Source organism: Mus musculus, chromosome 14 (assembly GCF_000001635.26).
Source record: "Mus musculus strain C57BL/6J chromosome 14, GRCm38.p6 C57BL/6J".
Taxonomy (NCBI): Eukaryota; Metazoa; Chordata; class Mammalia; order Rodentia; family Muridae; genus Mus; species Mus musculus.
Window position 1 is genome coordinate 96,264,621 of NC_000080.6, and position 21,206 is coordinate 96,285,826.

The 21,206-nt window shown below is 36.9% G+C and overlaps 1 protein-coding gene across 1 annotated transcript in view; it reads right to left on the reverse strand.

Annotated features, from left to right (window-relative positions):
- Klhl1 (kelch-like 1) overlaps nt 1-21,206 on the reverse strand; it is a 413,770-nt gene that overhangs the window by 159,356 nt on the left and 233,208 nt on the right. The window contains exon 5 of the mRNA NM_053105.2: nt 15,383-15,595. Within this exon, the coding sequence (NP_444335.2) occupies nt 15,383-15,595 (213 nt within the window). The remainder of the gene's footprint in view (nt 1-15,382; nt 15,596-21,206) is intronic.

Genomic DNA, 21,206 nt, shown 5'->3' on the forward strand with positions numbered 1-21,206 from the left:
TAAAATTGATCCTACATATAGCCAATTTCTCTGTCAAGTTTCACCTATAAATTAGCACACATTAAAATAATAAACAGTAAGAGTGCATATTAATATGAGATAAAATATTATGGTCAGGATTAAATTGCATCTTTTATTTTATAGTGTAAAATGTTATAAGTAACTGCCATTGAAGCCTGATTTCCAGTGCTTATTTTTATTAAGTATTTGTCATCCCCTAAATTCCTGTTTCATACATTTCTCTCTGATTCTCCAACATATTTGGAAAAGATAATGGTACTTATGCTGAATTGTAGTAAATTGGGAAATTGTTTAATGGCTCAGAAATTTCTCACAGATGACTGGCTTGAGACTAACATACTCTTGATTATTTATTACTTCATTTGCAGGTCTGTACTGGCCGGTTTATTGAATTCACTAAAATGTTCCTATCCTCAGGTTGATGAGGAAAAATGTGAATGCTAACTTGCAGCACGCAGACTCCTATAAATGGGAGAGAATAAGAGGGCTAGTATTTTAAAATATAAGATTTATATAACATTTAATTTAGGATAATTTGCTCTCATTGAAAATATGTTTTTTATACAATTGTGATTTTTTAAAAAGAATTTTCCAATTTTAAAATATAAAGTAACCTCATGACATTGGCTACCTAAAATATCTTTGTGGTTTTTCCCAAAAATCTTTCATACAGGTTAACTATGATTTTACGAAAAGTCAGGGAGTGGAAGAGTTAGGAGGCAAGAGTCAGAGAGAGATTTTAATTTTTAATTTGACTGGTTGTGTGTGTGATATGCTTCTGTATATATAGGTACATACAAGCTACAGTACTTGTATAGAGGTCAGAGAAAACATGTTGGGGCTTGGGGGTTGAGTTTTTCTTTTCATATTATGGAGACAGGCTTTTCTTTTGTCTGTCTTCATTTGTATTCCAAGCTAGACATTGCCAAGCGTGTGACCATTCTCTGACTTCATTTTACTTCTCTTTATAGGACTTCTGGCATGACAGATGCACATCACTATGCCATTACTTTAAAATGGGTTCTAGGAAAGGTACTTAGATTCCCCAAGCTTGTCAGGGAAGTACTTCAACCCAATGAGCAGTCTCACTGAACCAAAGTTTGTTTTCTTTTATTTATTATGATAATTGAGGGCCAAAGAGCTGAATCTACAGTTAAGAATACTATTGTTCTTTTACAGGACTCCAAGTGCAAGTCTGAGTATCCAGGATAGATAGAAGACCTGCAACTTAAGGTCCAAGAGATCTTTTGCTTTCTTCTGACCTTTGAGAACAATCACATGGAAGTCACACATGTATACACACACAAACGCACACACACACACACACACACACACACACACACACACACACACACACACACACACACGCAGAGGCATAATGCAAACTTGTACATATATAAATAAAAAATGAAAGTAAAAAATGATAGCCAATGAATTTTACTATAATAATTTGTACTTCACATGTTTGTACTTCACATTTTTGTCGTGTTGGATTCATGGTATTATAAAAATAATTTTTGAAAAAAAATGTATTTTATGACTGTTGACATAAGGACAAGGCAATTGAAGAGGTTTATAGAAAATATAATGGAAAATATTTGAGGAACAACGGAAATGGAAGGTGGAGTAAACAACACCTGAGGCTGTTCTTCCTCTAGACCCAGGATCAATACCCAGGATTTGCATGGAAGATCACAACTAAGTGTGACTGTAGCTCCAGGAAATTTGAAGCCCTATTCTGGATTCCACATGCTAGAGGCCCTCCTGTGGTACATAGACACACTTTTCATCTTTGCTCCCATGCATATTTTGTTCCCCCTTCTAAGAAGGACTGAAGCATCCATACTTTGGTCTTCCTTCTTCTTGAGCTTCATGTGGTCTATGAATTGTATCTTGGATTTTCTGAGCTTCTGGGCTAATACCCATTTATCAGTAAGCCCATACCATGTGTGTTCTTTTGTGCCTGAGTTACCTCACCCAGGATGATATATCCTAGTTCCATCCATTTGCCTAAGAATTTCATAAAGTCATTGTTTCTAATGGCTGAGTAGCATTCCATATTGTAAATGTACCATATTTTCTGTATACATTCTTCTGTTGAGATACATCTGGGTTCTTTCCAACTTCTTGCTATTATAAAGGCTGCTATGAACAGAGTGGAGCATATGTCCTTGTTATATGTTGGAGCATCTTTTGGGTGTATGCCCAGGAGTGGTATAACTGGGTCCTCTGGTAGTACTATGTCCAATTTTCTGAGGAACCACCAGACTGATTTCCAGAGTGGTTGTACCAGCTTGCAATTCCACCAACAAAGGAAAAGTGTTCGTTTTTCTCCACATCCTCACTAGCATCTGTGTTTTTGATCTTAGCCATTCTGACTAGTCTAGAGTTGAATCTCAGGGTTGTTTGGATTTGCATTTCCCTGATGACTAAGGAAGTTGAACATTTCTTTAGTTCCTTCTCAGCCATTCAGTATTCCCCAGTTGAGAATTCTTTGTTTAGCTCTGTACCCAATTGTTAATAGGTTATTTCAGTAGTAGCTGTTCTGAGTTGTGATGAAGCTTTCATTACTGTTACAGTGCTACTATTTTGTTCATCAGAGTTAACTTTTCATTCTTTAATCCTTCCTTGTTTCCTAATTTTGTTAGTTACAGATAATTATCATTAATATAAACCTTCCTGGTTGAAATTTCTATCTGCGTGCATGCCTGAGCTTGTACTTTATTTTTTTCTGAATATATAAAGCCAAATATGGCTTATTTGGAGGCATTCATATTCATTACTTTGCTAATTTTGTAGGCTGAAGAAATGCATCAGTCAGCAAAATGCCTGCAGTACAATTATGAAGAACTCATTTTGAAATCTAGCTAGCACTCGTGTAAAAATAAGAAGCATGATCCTGTATTTCGATAACTCTACAGATGGGAGATGCACAGGTCCTTAGAGCTCTCTGGTTAGCAAGTATCCAATTGATGAGTTTATTAAGAGAAAGTAATATGAAGAACAAAGGAGATAAGTACCGCCAAAGTCTGCATCTCATAATATGCATGTACAATTGACTGACAAATATACATATATTACATCACACACACACATACAAACACACATCTGCGCATACGCACACACACACACACACACACACATTTTTCCAAGAAATAATTCTTTCCAGAGTCTTAATTGTAAGGTCTAAGGATTTTCATGGTTTTTGCCTTATTACAAGTGCTTCATTATTTCTCTGAAATCTCTAAAATTTATTGGATCCTATTCTAATTTAATCATACTATGCACAATATATATGATTAAATATTAAATTCCCTTTAATGTTTAATTGAGAAAAGTAATTGGTCATGCTCTGCGTGGCCTCTTGGTATGTGTTACTATAATATTTTAATACGCACAAAAATGCTTATTATACAATTTAAGTTTTAAGTTAATTTGCTTTACATAGACTGAGCTTTGTTTTGCTGATTTATCACACTACAAAAGAAATGTTCTTTTTAATCTAGTCAATTTTTATTAAACTTAGTTGTTCTGTTGCTAGAAACGACTTTGCAAAAAAAAAAAATGAGGTTAATTTCCTGTTCTAGATACTCCCATAGATACTAGAAAAACGTTAATAATTCTCTATGCTTTACAGGTCATAGCAAGTTATGATGTTATTGCCTACAGAAAAAAATCAAAATGAGATTTTGCAATAGAACTCTTTGCTTTCTTCCAAATATATATGTACATATATACTTATATTTGTGTGTGTGTGTGTGTATATATATATATATATATATAAACATTTATTTATATCTTGTCTTTATACTTATATTTGTGTGTATATACATATATATGTGTATATATATACATATATATATATACATATATACATTTATTTATATCTTATCTGTATGATGACAAATCAAATTGTGAGGTTGTCACCTTGGATCTTAATCATTTTACTGTAGAGGCTGGTATAAATGGCATATGAAAGAATACTTCTCAGCCATTCATTATTCCTCAGTTGAAAATTCTTTATTTAGCTCTGTACCCCATTTTTTATTACATATTTTCCTCAATTACATTTCCAATGCTATCCCAAAAGTCCCCCACACCCTCCCCCCCCACTCCCCTACCACCCATTCCCATTTTTTGGCCCTGGCATTCCCCTGTACTGGGGCATATAAAGTTTGCATGTCCACTGGGCATCTCTTTCCAGTGCAATCTACAGATTCAATGCAATCCCCATCAAAATTCCAACTCAATTCTTAAACGAATTAGAAAGAGCAATCTGCAAATTCATCTGGAATAACAAAAACACCTAGGATAGCAAATACTCTTCTCAAGGATAAAAGAACCTCTGGTGAATCACCATGCCTGACCTAAAGCTTTACTAAAGAGCAATTGTGATAAAAACTGCATGGTACTGGTATACTGACAGACAAGTAGACCAATGGAATAGAATTGAAGACCCAGCAATGAACCCACACACCTATGGTCAATTGATCTTCGACAAGGGAGCTAAAACCATCCAGTGGAAGGACGACAGCATTTTCAACAAATGGTGCTGGCACAACTGGTTGTTGTCATGTAGAAGAATGCGAATCGATCCATTCCTTTCTCCTTGTACTAAGGTCAAATCTAAGTGGATCAAGGAACTTCACATAAAACCAGAGACACTGAAACTTATAGAGGAGAAAGTGGGGGAAAGCCTCGAAGATATGGGCACAGGGGAAAAATTCCTGAATAGAACAGCAATGGCTTGTGCTGTAAGATTGAGGCTTGACAAATGGGAAACTGCAAAGCTTCTGCAAGGCAAAAGACACCGTCAATAAGACAAAAACACCACCAACAGATTGGGAAAGCATCTTTACCTATCCTAAATCAGATAGGGAACTAATATCCAATATATATAAAGAACTCAAGAGGGTGGACTCCAGAAAATCAAATAACCCCATTAAAAAATGGGGCTCAGAGCTAAACAAAGAATTCTCACCCGAGGAATACCGAATGGCTGAGTAGCACCTGAAAAAATGTTCAACATCCTTAATCATCAGAGAAATGCAAATCAAAACAACCCTGAGGTTCCATCTCACACCAGTCAGAATGGCTAAGATCAAAAATTCAGGTGACAACAGATGCTGATGTGGAGGATGTGGAGAAAGAGGAACACTCCTCCATTGTTGGTGGGATTGCAAGCTTGTACAACCACTCTGGAAATCCGTCTGGCGGTTCCTCAGAAAATTGGACATGGTACTATTGGAGGATCCCGTAATACCTCTCCTGGGCATATATCCAGAAGATGTCCCAACACATGCTCCACTATGTTCATAGCAGCCTTATTTATAATAGACAGAAGCTGGAAAGAACCCAGATGCCCCTCAACAGAGGAATGGATACAAAAAATGTGGTACATTTACACAATGGAGTACTACTCAGCTATTAAAAAGAATGAATTTACGAAATTCCTAGGCAAATGAATGGACCTGGAGGGCTTTATCCTGAGTGAGGTAACACAATCACAAAAGAACTCACATGATATGTATTCACTGATAAGTGGATATTAGCCCAGAAACTTAGTATACCCGAGATATAAGATACAATTTGCAAAACACATGAAACTGAAGAAGAACGAAGACCAAAGTGTGGACACTTTGCCCCTTAGAATTGGAAACAATCACCCATGTTAGGAGTTACAGAGACAAAGTTTGGAGCTGAGACAAAAGGATGGACAATCTAGAGACTGCCATATCCAGGGACCCATCCCATAATTAGCCTCTAAACGATGACACCATTGCATACACTAGCAAGCGTTTGTTGCAAAGACTGTGATGTAGCTGTCTCTTGTGAGACTAGGCTGGGGCCTAGCAAACACAGAAGTGGAACTATTGGATGGATCACAGCGCCCCCAATGGAGGAGCTAGAGAAAGTAACCAAGGAGCTAAAGAGATCTGCAACCCTGTAGGTGCAACACTGTGAACCAACCAGTACCCAGGAGCTCTTGACTCTAGCTGCATATGTACTCCATTTTAATAGGGTTATTAGGTTTTCTGGAGTCTAACTTCTTGAGTTCTTTGTATATATTGGATATTAGCCCTCTGTGTAGGATTTAGGATTAATAAAGATCTTTTCCCAATCTGTTGGTTGTGTTTTTGTACTATTGACAGTGTCCTTTGCCTTACAGAAACTTTGCAATTTCATGAGGTCCCATTTGTTAATTTTTGATCTTACAGCACAAGCCATGGGTGTTCTATTCCCCATAGAAGGAACAACAATATGAACTAACCAGTACCCCCAGAGCTCCCTGTGACTAAAACACCAAACCAAAGAAATCACGGCTCTAGCTGCATATGTAGCAGAGGATAGCCTAGTCAGTCAGTCATCAGTGGGAGGAGAGGCCCTTTGTCCTGTGAAGGTTCTATACCCCACTATAGAGGAATGCAAGAGGCAGGAAGCAGGAGTGGATGGGCTGGTGAGCAGGGGGAGAGGGGAGGGTATAGGGGACTTTCAGAGGGGAAACTAGGAAAGGGGATAACATTTGAAATGTAAATAAAGAAAATATCTAATAAAAAATACTTCTGTATCCTTCATACACTGAAACAGTGCTTCCTAGAAAATATTGAAAATTAGAGAAAAATTAAATTAAATGAGTATATTTGAGATAATTTATGTAAAATTCTGTACAAAATCAGTTTTTAGTAGTTTAGTCATTTTTAAGCTTCAGGTCAACCAATGTGCAATGGAAACATTCTGTCAGACGGATATATGGCAAGTGTGGTTGTTAAAGATGCAGTAGAATCAAACATTGGTATATAAGGGCCTTTCCTTTAGACACGGAAAACACGGTGCTGTGCTCCATAATAGGGTAGTGAGGAAAATAAAAACAAAGAAAGACGTTTAGAATATGTTGTATGGTAGAGCCAGAGAGGCTTCATTAAAGACTGAATACTCAAGGCTCTGTGAGTGTAGTTAGGATGAATGGATGAGATTTAGGCATGAGAAACTAGATAGTAGGGTGATTCTTTTTTTTGTTTGTTTTTAATAGTCTCTGAAACTTATTTATTTATTTATTTATTTATTTATTTATTTATTTATTTATTATTAGGTATTTATTTCATTTACATTTCCAATGCTATCCCAAAAGTCCCCCACTCACTCCCCCACCCACCCACTCCCACTTCTTGGTCCTGGTGTTCCCCTGTACTGAGACAGATGAAATTTGCATGATCAATGGGTCTCTCTTTCTAGAGAAAGAAAATATAAAAGTCTTGGGAGGTTGAAATACTCTTATTTCACTTGTGTTAAATCTCAGATGGCTAATGGACACAGAGTTGAGGTTTACAGTAGTTAAAGGGACATACAAAGGAAAGATAGACAGAGATGTGTGTTTTAGAGAGCTTGGTGCAGAAATCAAAACTCAGAATTCATGGCTAGGTACAATCGAGCATACAGAAAAAGAAGTAACTGCTATTCTGTATATACAAGCTGTGGAGGTTCAGAAGAACTGCAGCTTCAGGAAGTAGAAACCATTAATGTTAAAAATTAAACAATTACAAAAAACAAAAACTGCTGAGAATCCAAGAAAGATATTAATGGGATTATTTTGTTCTTTATTTTTAAAGTCATTTGTTTCTTTTCTAATTTGGAAAAGAATGTAAAACACATTAGACAGTGGCTGCAGATAAAATTTGGAGCACTTCCATGCTGAAGAGTGAGTACATTGTGGAAATAAAAGTAAATAAATCATACAAATTGTGTGTGTGTGTGTGTGTGTGTGTGTGTGAGAGAGAGAGAGAGAGAGAGAAAGAGAGAGAGAGAGAGAGAGAGAGAGAGAGAGAGAGAGAGAGAGAGAGAGAGAGAGCTCTGTGTGTCTTCTCTTGTGATTTACAAATCCTGATTTTGGATTGAGTTGCTATTTGTCACTTTGTTTCCTTTTCATAAGATATTTTACTGGTGGCCACAATTTTTGCAGAAAACAGATTTCTTATGTCACTGATATCTGGTCAGTTGTCATTTTTCCATTGGGGACAAAGGTTGCAGACCTTCCCCTTTGTTGCTGCAATGCTATGCAAACACAAAGAGCCTCTGCTAGTATATTTATTACTGCTTTTCATAGAAACATGTTTTTATGATATGTAGGTAATGTATGGTTTTTAACATAAAATACTTTAAATGACCCTGACTTTATTTTCCTTGTTACTAGATTTAACCATATTGTCCTAAATTGATATGGTATTCAATTTCTCTACTGAAGAATTTCAACCATTATATTTTTGCTATAGGGAATGAGTTTAATTGTAAAATGACGAAGAAATGCAGTTACAAGCACACTATTGTATGTCTCTCTTAATAATCAATACACTTCATTATTAGGAATTTATGATTAATAATTTAAAGTTTTGAAAAGGTAAACATGTGTTATATGAAAGATAGCCTGTCTACTGATGCTCACTGTTAAATATTTTTTGTAATCATATGTGATTTTTTGATCACTTTTTAGGTCAGTTCTGTTTAGTGGTATAGTCCCTAAGTTTTCGCACCTCTCCTTTTGCTTCCGTTTATATTTATGTCCTTGTATGAGTTTCTGTATAGTAGCTACATGTGGGTGCTCTAGGAGGTCAGGAAGGGTTGTCAGTTCACCTGGGACTCGAGTTACAGGTGGTTTAAGCCACCTGCTGTGTGTGCTAAGAACTGAACCTGGAACCTCTGAAAGAAGAGGCCTTTTACTACCAACCTGCTTCTTTGGTTCCTATAAATTCATTTTAAGGTCAAATTGCAGAAGTACAAACACACACATACAAATGAGTATTTCTGTGATATTTCAGTGTTTACATGGTACAGAGAGTCAAACTAAAGACCCTGAACTTGTTAGGAACTGCTGTGCCACCAACCTATGCTTCTAGCACTGTCTGGACTTTTAACCACACATGTTATAAATGCATATTTATATGCATATTGTAAGTGTGTTTTTGAAGTCAAGTAAAATTCAGTGGCAAATTTGTTATGAGACTACACTTTTAAATTTCAAACCAACATCATCACTCAATTTCTATGAAAAAAGAATAATGCAGAAATTAAAAATTCAAATTAGATCTACTCTTCATTTCATGCATGTTTATGTATTCAGGAAATTAACTTAAATTTTATTATTTTTATAATTTTGTTAAAAGTTTAAACTTTAGTGTATTTACAAAAAATTATGAAGTCAGATATATGTAACCCTTATTTACAATAATAGAATTCATTCTTGGAAGATAACTATAGATCCTTTTCTTTCATTTGGCCATTTCATGTGATCTTTCCTATTGTGAAGTCAAATAATTGGATTTATATCAGGATAAACTCTTGCATTTCATTACCATATTATTGACATTTTTTTTTGTTTCTGAGACTTTCTTAGTCTTTTCTATTTTTCTGAAACTCAGTTTGTCTACTAGTTTTCTCTCTTAAAAGCTATATTGTCTCCAGGAAGTATTGTATTCTCCATGCCAAATTACAATAACATACTTTATAACAGCACGGGGCCATTCATAATTAATAAAGGATATCAGAATGGATCTTCTCTTGTTCCCATAAAAGAAACTAAACACAGAAGCATGCAATACATTTAGCAACATAAAAACATGAAAGTGTATAATCCAAGAAAATGCCAGTTTTATGGCCAACTTAGGGTGGCCAAATGCTTTGTGAATACATAATAATATTTTCAATATAACTAAACATTTTTGTCACTAATTTGCTGCTATGACTAGTTGTAAACTATCAACAATTATTTTTGTTAGTGTTTGTTGATTTTTAAACAGTGTTTATTTTATTTTTTATTAATTATTTTGCTTATTTACATCCAGGCCTTTGTTGCTTTCAGTCTTTTTCTTACTATAATTACAAATTATGCCACCAAGTATAATGTATTATTGTTTTTTTCATCATAGAACTTTGAAGGCAGTTGAAAAACAGAATCACAGAAACACCCACGAATGTATTGTAAGGTTCTATGATTTATGCATTACTGGAAGCATATTTTCTCATTTATTTGTAGTCATAATAAATATCTGAATAAATATCCTATAGGTATATAGGATATTTACTTTTTTATATTTTTTACTATTATGTTTACGAAAACTTTGGTGTTTTCCTTTATACAGAATTTGCAAATAGTTCATGGTAGTTTTTCATATGCTAGTGAGCTATTCATTTGATGTTAACTATTTATATAATCCTAACTATATCACAGTTGGTTAAACCAAATTCTTCCCTATTCTTTCTTTTAAAACATAGCTCCTTGATCAATTAATTTGACTATTTTTCAAAATAATTTTTAATTAGAAATATTGGAAATAGCTGTACCTGAAGAACCAGATATACCATCCTTGGGGATATAGCAAAAGATGTCCCACCATGCCACAGGGGCACATGCTCCACTATGTTCATAGCAGCCTTATCTGTAATAGCCAGAAGCTGGAAACAAACCAGATGGCCCACAACAGATGAGTGGATACAGAAAATGTGGTCCATTTACACAATGGAATACTATACAGCTACTAAGAATGGGGATATCATGAGATTTGCAGGCAAATGGATGGAACTAGAAAATATTACCCTGAGTGAGGTATCTCAGACCCAAAAGGACATGCATAGTATGTACTCACTAATAAGTGGATATTAGCTTATAAAGTACAGAATACCTAGGATACAATCCACAGAACTGAAGAGGGTTAACAAACCAAAGGGTTCAAGTGAAGATGCCTGAATCCCATTTGGGAGGGAGAAGAAAGCAGTCACAGGGGGCAGAGGGATGGAAGGACCTGGGTAGGAGATGGCAATGGGAGGGAAAAGGGGCAACATGATCAGGAACTGTGTGGGGTGGGGGTAGGAGTTAAGTCCTGAGAATCTGCAGAAAAATGGAAACAGACAACCTCAGGAGGTAGGAGGTGGTGGAACACTCCAAGATAAACCATCGTCTGGGAGGTGAGAGACTCTCAGGACTCAAAGGGAGGGACCTTAGTGAAATGTCCTACAGTGGGGAGAGGGAACTCGGTGGAACCCACTTCCAGCATAAAGACAGGGCATCAAATAGAGGAATGTGATTGCCATCCCAGAGGGGGGGTGGGTGGGACGAACACTGACCCAGATTGTTCCTATCTTAAAGAACTTTAGGGACAAAAATGAAGAAGAGACTGAGGGAAAGGAGATTCAGTGACAGGCCCAAACTGGGATCCATGTCTAGGGGAGGCTCCAAGGCCTGACACTATTACTAATGTTATGGTGTGCTTACAGACAGGAGCCTAGCTAGCATGGCTGCCTTCAGTGAGGCCCAACAAGCAGCTGACTGAAACAGATACTTACACCCAACCGATGTACGAAGTCAGGGGCCTCAGTGGTCGAATTAGGGAAAGGCTGGAAGAAGTCCAGGAGGCGATCTCATAGGAAGAGTAGCAATCTTAACAAACCTGAACCCCCAGATTTCTCAGTCACTGAGCCACCAAACAGGTAGCATACAACAGTTGATATGAAGCCCCGACACATACATAACAGAGGACTGTCTGGTCTGGCCTCAGTGAGAGATGAACCTAACCTTGGAGAGACTTAAGGCCCCCCCAGGAATGTGGCCCATGTTTTCTCTGTTAGAAGAATTCATGTGCCTGCATCATGGATTCTTAAAAATATATATATGAGTTTTAGGCCTTAGTGGGAAGAAGATACCATGTTCATTCATAATTTTCTCACTTCTTACCCAGAAAATTGATACATATTACACAAAAATGCTACATATATTAAAGGAATTAGTACTTTTTAGAAGACTTTCTAAATTGCTAGATTCAAAAATATAGTTCTAATCTTCCAAATTGGAGAACAACATACTGATGGGTATAGCAGTAGATCTTTCTGTGTGTTTGTGTCCCACCAGCTCAGGGTTTTAACAAAGCCAGATATTCTTCTAGCTGTGGGAGATCTAATAGCTTAAACTCATTGAGCTCATTTATCTCTGTGAATCAAGTATGAAAACCTAGTATCTGTGCTTTTATTATGAGAAACATTGTACATAAAGGACTTTTAATAGAATGGTATTCATTCACATCAGTAATAGAGATTTAAGTTCCACCTATATGTAGACAGGGAATGAAAAAAAAATGTTGTCTTTTATTTTAAGCATTTGTTGCTTGAAAGAATACATAAAATTATGAACACATATCTCTTACTTGAAAGATAAGGAAGAAACACACAATATGTTTATGCCTCTCAGGATGACAATATTTAAAAGGCTCTAATTAATATTGTTAAATAAGGAATAAATAACCTTTATTTCCCATTATGAGCAAATACATCTTCTCGAAATAGGAGAAATCTATAGAATGATAAAATGATACTAACTCAAGATATTTATATAGCTTAGGAAGTAAGACATTTGCTGTCAAGAAACAACCTAAGTTAGGTCCCGGAACTCACATGGTGGGAACAGAGAAGCAACTCCTGCATGTTCTCCGTTGATCTAACACACACATGTTGTGGTATATGGATGAATATGAACACATGCACACGTATTCACACACAAAATAGATGAATATAAAAAACAAAAATCTAAACCCTTATGTAATATGGAGTCCAGAGAACAATCTGACAGTTTAAGTATTGCTTTTCTTCCTTCCTTCCTTCCTTCCTTCCTTTCTTCCTTCCTTCCTTCCTTCCTTCCTTCCTTCCTTCCTTCCTTCCTTCCTTCCTTCCTTCCTTCCTTCCTTTCTTTCTTTCTTTTTCTACTTAGCTTCCTGATATTCTTTTATTTTAAGCCTTTACATTTTTTATTAGACATTTTCTTCAGTTACATTTCAAATGCTATCCCCTAAACCCCCTATACCCTTCTCCAGCCCTGCTCCCCAACCCACCCACTCCCACTTCCTGGCCCTGTCATTACCCTGTACTGGGGCATTTGACCTTTGCAATATCAAGGGCCTTTTCTCCCATTGATGGCTGACTAGGCAATTCTCTGCTAAATACGCAACTAGAGATACAACTCTGGGAGACAGGACCCTGACATAGCTCTCTCTTGTGAGTCTATGCCAAAGCCTGGCAAATACAGAAGTGGATGCTCACAGTCATCTATTGGATGGAACACAGGGCCCCTAATGAAGGAGCTAGAGAAAGTACCCAAGGAGCTAAAGGAGTCTGCAACCATATAGGAGGAACAATGATATAAAGTATTGATTTTCTGATATATCAATTTAATGAAAATATATTGGAAAAAAGCTTTATGCATTTCTGATGACAGTAGAGTATAGGAATGGCGAGGAGACATATGATCAGAAGACAGTATTTTACCACAATCTTAGCCATAATTCTCTTATTCCTACCCCTCCATCTTTCCCAATAAATAACACCACAATATACATGGTGCTAAAAAATAAATAGTTAACTGTCCCACCCAACTTTAAACTTCTTCTGTTTCAACCTTCTAAGTCCTGGGATTATAAAAAAAGAGGCAAACTGTCCAGCAGATTGCTGAAAAATCATGAATACCACTCTACCTTCAAAATCCCCACATTTCAACAAATAGTGAAACTAGGTTAGTATTAATGGCCAGATAAAAGAAAATGATAATCAATCAATCAACCAATCAATCATTTTTTTTTTTAGTGCTTAATATCCTTGAACCTATCAGTGGTCACTGTTATCACTATCTTTGACTGCCAATACTGAGGATATAGTACTTGGGAATTCTTAGTGTCGAAAGGAAAAGTGGATACTTTGGAAATATCCAGTACTGAGAATCACAATGTATTTATTGTCTTCTTACCTAAATACATGTCTCCTTTTCTTTAACAAGCTTTGTATCATAGAGGATTCTTATCATTTATTCAGAGGAAGCATCTAAATCCATTGGCTGTAATTTTAGTCCCTAATTAGCGGCAATAGCTAAATGAAAGACAGCTATTCCCTTATAAACTTCAACTGCTTTTCAATTTTGGCATAGATATACTTTTAGTTTTCCAATTTTAAATTTTGCCAGAAATTTCAATTCATCGTTATGATTTCATAGCTTCTCATTTTCATTATTTTTTAAAATTTATTTTACACTCTGATATATTTTATGGTGGTTTATATCTACATAAATATGATGAATGAAATGCAAAGCCTTGGTCTCCTTTGATAGTATTTCTGCACCTTCAATTCCACATAGTATTTCAGTGGTCTATTCCACTTTTAATTTGCTTCTTTGACAATAAGTATCCAGAAAGTGTACATCCTAGGTTAAATTTGCTGCATGTAGACCAGCCTTGTACTGTTACAACTCTGTGAAGCTAGATTACAAGTAGATCATGTGAAACTAGTGAATTTTATTCACAAAATCTAACTTAAAGCATTGTGATACTTCCAACTCATGGTTTTGAGTTTCTAAGGTACTGAGTTCTAGTTAAAATTGGTTATTGAATATTTTTATGATTTCTTAGATGATTTTACTAGCCAAAGAATGGTGACTTTGAACTTATTTCAAGGTTATGTCAACTTTTAGAAATTCTTATCCCTACTTTTACCCTCTGTCCTCATCAATAGAGTAAGTTAGTGGGTTTCTGTTTCCCTATCTCTAATTAACAAAGGTTCTATAATACTAATTGATAAGTGGTCTTATAAGTTTCTACCATTCAAGAATATATTGGATCCCATTGTTAATTTTGAAATGTCATCCAAATGAATTTAAAAATGTGAAGAATATATGTTTCCACCAAAGGATTATCATACTACTTCATCATAATTCATGCATAAATTAAGAGAGTATAAGAACATAGAAGAGAGTATTTAGAATGTAGTCAGAGCTCATGCCCGCTTAGTAAATTGATGGCTTTAAGTTCTCTTTCAAGGTCCATGAGTTCACTTGCCATAGGCAATTGGCTAGTTTTCCAGTACCAGACATAATCTCCCTTATGCTAAACATGTCTTAAGTTTAATATATATATATATATATATATATATATATATATATATATGTGTGTGTGTGTGTGTGTGTGTGTGTGTGTGTGTGTGTGTGTATATACAGATAACTGATAAACAGAAAATAGATAATAGATGCTTTAGTAAGTGTAAATTTGTTATCTAACCGAATATGCATGCAGTAAAATAAAAATTTATAATGTAAGATCTTGTCTCAAAATTAAAGTTTATCATAATGTTAGAAGCAAGTACGAATACACACACAAACAAAGAGAGATGAGATTTAGATCTATGATCCTTCACCCATAACTTTTTTGACCTTACCTAATTTGAATGTAGTACCTCATTAAACTCAGAAAATGCTGTAAAATAATAAAAGCCATGTTGCAATGTTTGCTTATAATGCAGGGATTTTTAGTATTGCACGCATTGCCATAGAAGTGCACAAAATTACCTGTGGTGGAAGCAGTGGTAATCTTATGAAGGCAAGGAGCATACTCAGGTCACTACATCTCCGCTGCATGTCATACTTGACCCACATCATCAGTGCATGGAAAATGGTCTCTTCATCAGGAACATTTACATCATCACTGGCCAGTAGTTTATGGAGCTCTTCAGCTGGAAGGAGTAAAAACTCTTGATTTCTGATTACTTCCATTATGTTTTCCTGTGGGGAGAAAAGATCTTGGCATAAATTCACTCCTGTGTAGCTGGCAAAGCATCTCAGAGAAAAATGTGAAAAGCAGTCAATAACCTTTGTTCTCATTATAACATAATCCTTGAGACTCATCCTTCAGAAACAAGAAGCTGTTAAGAAGAAAGCATTGTAATTGTAATTGAAGTGTAATGTATCCAAGACAGCAGAAATCTTGTAATAACTGGAGGATTATAATGCACAGCTTTGTTAGGCAGAATGTACTCAGTGATTAAATGTGAAAGTTTCAAGTGTACTGCTATGTAAGGTTTAGCAAATATGAAAAGAATAACATTTCACACTTTCAAAGGCTCAAATACACATACATAAATCAGAAAATGGCACTGCATTACGAAGAGAAATAGAGAACAAGATAGCTTGCTTGTTTATTTGGAAGGGGAAGAAAGACATCTGAGAAACCATAGAAGCTATACAATCATAGGAGCTCCACTCACCACTCTCTCTTAAAATTATATCCTCTATGGCAATTTCTTTGGATTAAATGGTTGCTGTTGTTTATGTTTTTTTAAATATTATTTATGATAAAATTTGTTCACAATTGTATTCAAATCACAAATATATTAAGACTCATAAGCATATAGCCAGACGTGCCCTTGGAGTTAATATAGTCATTTCAAAGGACCATTCCTAAATAATAGGATCCACCTTGGGAGATGAATAAATAAGATTTGGGAGGTTCTACTTAGAGCTCCTCACTCAATAATACAATATGATCTTGGATGCTTTGTTTTAAATAGCCTCTTGGCAATTATCTTAAAATCCAAACAATAAAGGGAATTAAAGAAATGACTTATACAGATTAAACAGAACACTTGAAGGTTAGCAACTTGCATTATCCTTTATTGTTTGAGCAACTGTAAAAGATAATAATGTGTTTTGATCAAATTCGCCTCCCTTCCCTGCTCTTTGTTATTGAAGAATAGGTTACCTTTCAATATCCCCATCCTTGGAGAAAAATGACTTTCCAGGTGCTATTAGCCATTAATTTGGGCTAATTTTGATTCCTATTTATGTTCATTCAGCTTGTATTTTCTTCCAATGGATCTCCCTGTATCTACTCTGAGTTTCTTATGAAATCTCCTATAATAAAGCCAACATGGTTTTAAATGAGTGTACCATCTTCGAGGTGGTTTTCTTTTAAGGACTCCTTAAACTTTTAGTTTCTACAGTGTGATGCCTTCTAATTATAATTAATTAATTTTCTTACTTCTGCTGAAGTTGATAAATTACGCACTCTTTCCTCTGTCATTTTTATTTAGCGTATTGTCACTTACTCACTCCAGTATTTAAAATGGCATTTGGCAACTTTGTTTCCCTTGTCCCTGTCATGCATCAAGATCTAATTCCAGAACCTGGAAGTTGTCGTGCTTATACACAGTCGCAATAGTTGGTTGGTGGACTCAGGATGATCAAGAAGTAAGGGTCAATCTTAGCTACATGGTGTGTATGAGGCTGACTAGGATTGGTTTCATGAGATCCTGTTCACAATCCGTGTATAAGTAAGTAGGTTAACAAGCATGTATGTATGTATGTATGTATGTAAATAAACTCAAAAGCGACCTGTGTGTCTTTAAGCCAAGTATTCAGTCAACTTTATGGAGCTAAGACCCCAATAGATTCTCACAGCACATTGCCCCTCCAGGCATGCCACAGTAGTTGCCAAACAGCAACCTGAACTTTGGTGTGGTAGCGCAACTGAAGATGCACAGGATGGATGGAGCTTTGGGTACAGATACTAAGAATATAGCTAAAGCCTCTTTCTTATTTGTTCAGCCTATTGAGCTATTACAAAACCCCAGGCTCAGCCTTCAGTGTTAAAGCTCAATATTACAAAATAACAAATTAACTTACAAATATGCATGACAGGACTTTGATCAGCATCAAAAGTGGAGTAATATATTGAGATGATCAAGGAAACGGAAGCTTAACAGCTATGACTCCTCATATATAGAATGGTTTTTGTGGTTAGCTGTCCTAGAGACTACAGAAAAATTGTCCCCTCTACATCACAAGCAATGGCAATTTGGCATTTGCCTATGAATGAGAAATAAAACATGTCTTCATCTCATTCTTCTTGTCAAGTTTTCTGTAACACGGGAAGACTTATAACATAAAAGAGAGATCTGAGCCATCATGATCTAGAAGGTAGAAATGGTTATTTCACAAAATAACTACATAATCTACTCCATCAATGTGAATTAAGACATCATTTTAATCCACAGTAGAAAAACTGTGCTATCCACTTTTCCTTTTATAAAGCCCACTAAAATCTCTCTTTGGAGGAGTCTCTGAGTTGTTTTTCTTTCCTGTGTCCATTGACCAAATTCTTTTCTTGGAGATGACAAGAAGAACAAAAAATACCCATTATATAACTTAGGGGTCTAATCACAAGGATTCTTATCACCTTAGTTTATAAAACCCTGGACTTTAAGATCTTGGTATAGCCCAGGCTGGCCTCTAACTCAAGATCCTACTGATTCTGCCTCTTTCAGTAAATCCTACTTGAGTGTGTCATCACAACTGAATGAGATTGCACCCCAATAGGAAGAACAAGAATGTCAACACTTCTGGACCCGTAAGAGCTCCCAGAAAATAAACCAGAAACAAGGAACTGGTTTGTGGCCCCCAGTATAGATGTAGCAGAGGACTGCCTTATCTGAACTCAGTGGGAGAGGATGAGATTAATCATGTAGAGACTTGATGTTCCAGGGAAGGGGGAGGCAGATAGGGGTGAAGTGAACAGGTGGGGGTACACCCTCTCATAGGCAGGGGTAAGGGGATGGGGTGAAGAACTCAGGGAAGAGGAAGGAAATATATAAATAATGTAATTTAATGAAAAAATACAAGATCTTGGGATAGAGCCTCAAAAATAGCACAGGACCAGTATATATGTACTGAATAGGGCAACTAATGACATATTATATATAAAAAAAAATCCTGTAGTAGCAGTACAAAGTAGTCAAGGGCTCAAGTGTCATACACATTCTTCCATTCAAAGCAGGAAGCTTATGGTTTGTGGTGTACATTTGAGATATACAGATTCCAAGTTTGCCTTTCTATTTGCCACTTCCTCCCATAGCTTTCAATATAAATCCAAAGAAGACCGATGAGACATTTAATGAGTAATTGTAAAAAAAGAAAAAAAAATGCTCAAGGTAGAAGTCTCTAAAAACCCACACGACACCCGTAGTAGAGTGAGACTTAGGGTCCAAAAAATAGACAAGAGACAACAGTAATGCTTAACTAGATTGATCGATTATCTGATGAATGTGCATCTTCATTTTAGGTTCAAGTCATATTTAAATTAGCAAAAACTCTGGATCAGGAATCAATTATATTTCTGGGCTGGAAGTACCTTTAACTTTAACAATATGTTTTTTAACCCCTGTTTTTAGACCTTATGCTACTTACTCACACAAATTATATCAAAATACAAAGTATCAATAAATTAATATATTTCTCCTATTGGGCATCAGAGAAAAGCAGATTCAATGTTTTGGAAAATTATTTTACATTCTTGTTTCTTCTGGAATTTTATAATATTTTACAGATATTATATAACTATTTATTGAGTTAATATACCATGTATTTTGTACATTATTACTACCATGTTTCTATGAAGAGATGAAGGAAGAAAATCACAGTTTAGAGGAATGTAGAATGTTGGGAGCCGCGCCCACATTCGCTGTTACAAGATGGCGCTGACAGCTGTGTTCTAAGTGGTAAACAAATAATCTGCGCATGTGCCGAGGGTGGTTCTCCACTCCATGTGCTCTGCCTTCCCCGTGACGTCAACTCGGCCGATGGGCTGCAGCCAATCAGGGAGTGACACGTCCGAGGCGAAGGATAATTCTCCTTAATAGGGACGGGGTTTCGTTTTCTCTCTCTCTTGCTTCTTGCACTCTGGCTCCTGAAGATGTAAGCAATAAAGCTTTGCCGCAGAAGATTCTGGTTTGTTGCATCTTTCCTGGCCGGTCGTGAGAACGCGTCTAATAACAATTGGTGCCGAATTCCGGGACGAGAAAAAACTCGGGACTGGCGCAAGGAAGATCCCTCATTCCAGAACCAGAACTGCGGGTCGCGGTAATAAAGGTTCCCGTAAAGCAGACTGTTAAGAAGGATTCAACTGTATGAATTCAGAACTTTTCAGCTGGGGAACGAGAGTACCAGTGAGTACAGCTTTACGAGGTAAGTCTGGTCTTGGACTTTCTAAGGAAATTCAAGACAGTCTATCAGAAGTAAAGTGGAATATGTTTGGTCTTGAATTTTTTCTAGTGTTAGAAGCCCTTTTGTTCCTTTTCACATGTTATCAAGTGATTAAGATAGGGCTGAAAATTCTAGAGGAAATTCAGGACAATCTATCAGAAGTAAAGTGGGGAGAGAGAGTAGGAACAAAGAGGAAATATGGTACACAAAATAAGTATACAGGCCTTTCCAAGGGTCTTGAACCCGAGGAAAAGTTAAGGTTAGGTAGGAATACCTGGAGAGAGATTAGAAGAAAAAGAGGAAAAAGGGAAAAGAAGAAAGATCGATTAGCGGAGGTCTCTAGGAGATACTCGTCACTAGATGAGCTCAGGAAGCCAGCTCTTGGTAGCTCTGAATCAGATGATGAATTCTCCTCTGAAGAAACAGACTGGGAGGAAGAAGCAGCTCATTATGAGAAAAAAGGGTACCAGCCAGGTAAAGTGCTAGCTAATCAGTTAAGGAAGCCAAAAGCGGCTGGCGAAGGCCAGTTTGCTGATTGGCCTCAGGGCAGTCGGCTTCAAGGTCCGCCCTATGCGGAGTCCCCACCCTGCGTAGTGCGTCAGCCCTGCGCAGAGAGACAATGCGCAGAGAGGCAATGCGCAGACTCATTCATTCCCAGAGAGGAACAAAGGAAAATACAACAGGCATTTCCAGTCTTTGAAGGAGCCGAGGGTGGGCGTGTCCACGCTCCGGTAGAATACGTACAGATTAAAGAACTTGCCGAGTCGGTCCGTAAATACGGAACCAATGCTAATTTTACCTTGGTGCAGTTAGACAGGCTTGCCGGCATGGCACTAACTCCTGCCGACTGGCAAACGGTTGTAAAAGCCGCTCTCCCTAGTATGGGCAAATATATGGAATGGAGAGCTCTTTGGCATGAAGCTGCACAAGCGCAGGCCCGAGCAAACGCAGCTGCTTTGACTCCAGAGCAGAGAGATTGGACTTTTGACTTGTTAACGGGTCAGGGAGCTTATTCTGCTGATCAGACAAACTACCATTGGGGAGCTTATGCCCAGATTTCTTCCACGGCTATTAGGGCCTGGAAGGCGCTCTCCCGAGCAGGTGAAACCACTGGGCAGTTAACAAAGATAATCCAGGGACCTCAGGAATCCTTCTCAGATTTTGTGGCCAGAATGACAGAGGCAGCAGAGCGTATTTTTGGAGAGTCAGAGCAAGCTGCGCCTCTGATAGAACAGCTCATCTATGAGCAAGCCACAAAGGAGTGCCGAGCGGCCATAGCCCCAAGAAAGAACAAAGGCTTACAAGACTGGCTCAGGGTCTGTCGAGAGCTTGGGGGACCTCTCAGCAATGCAGGTTT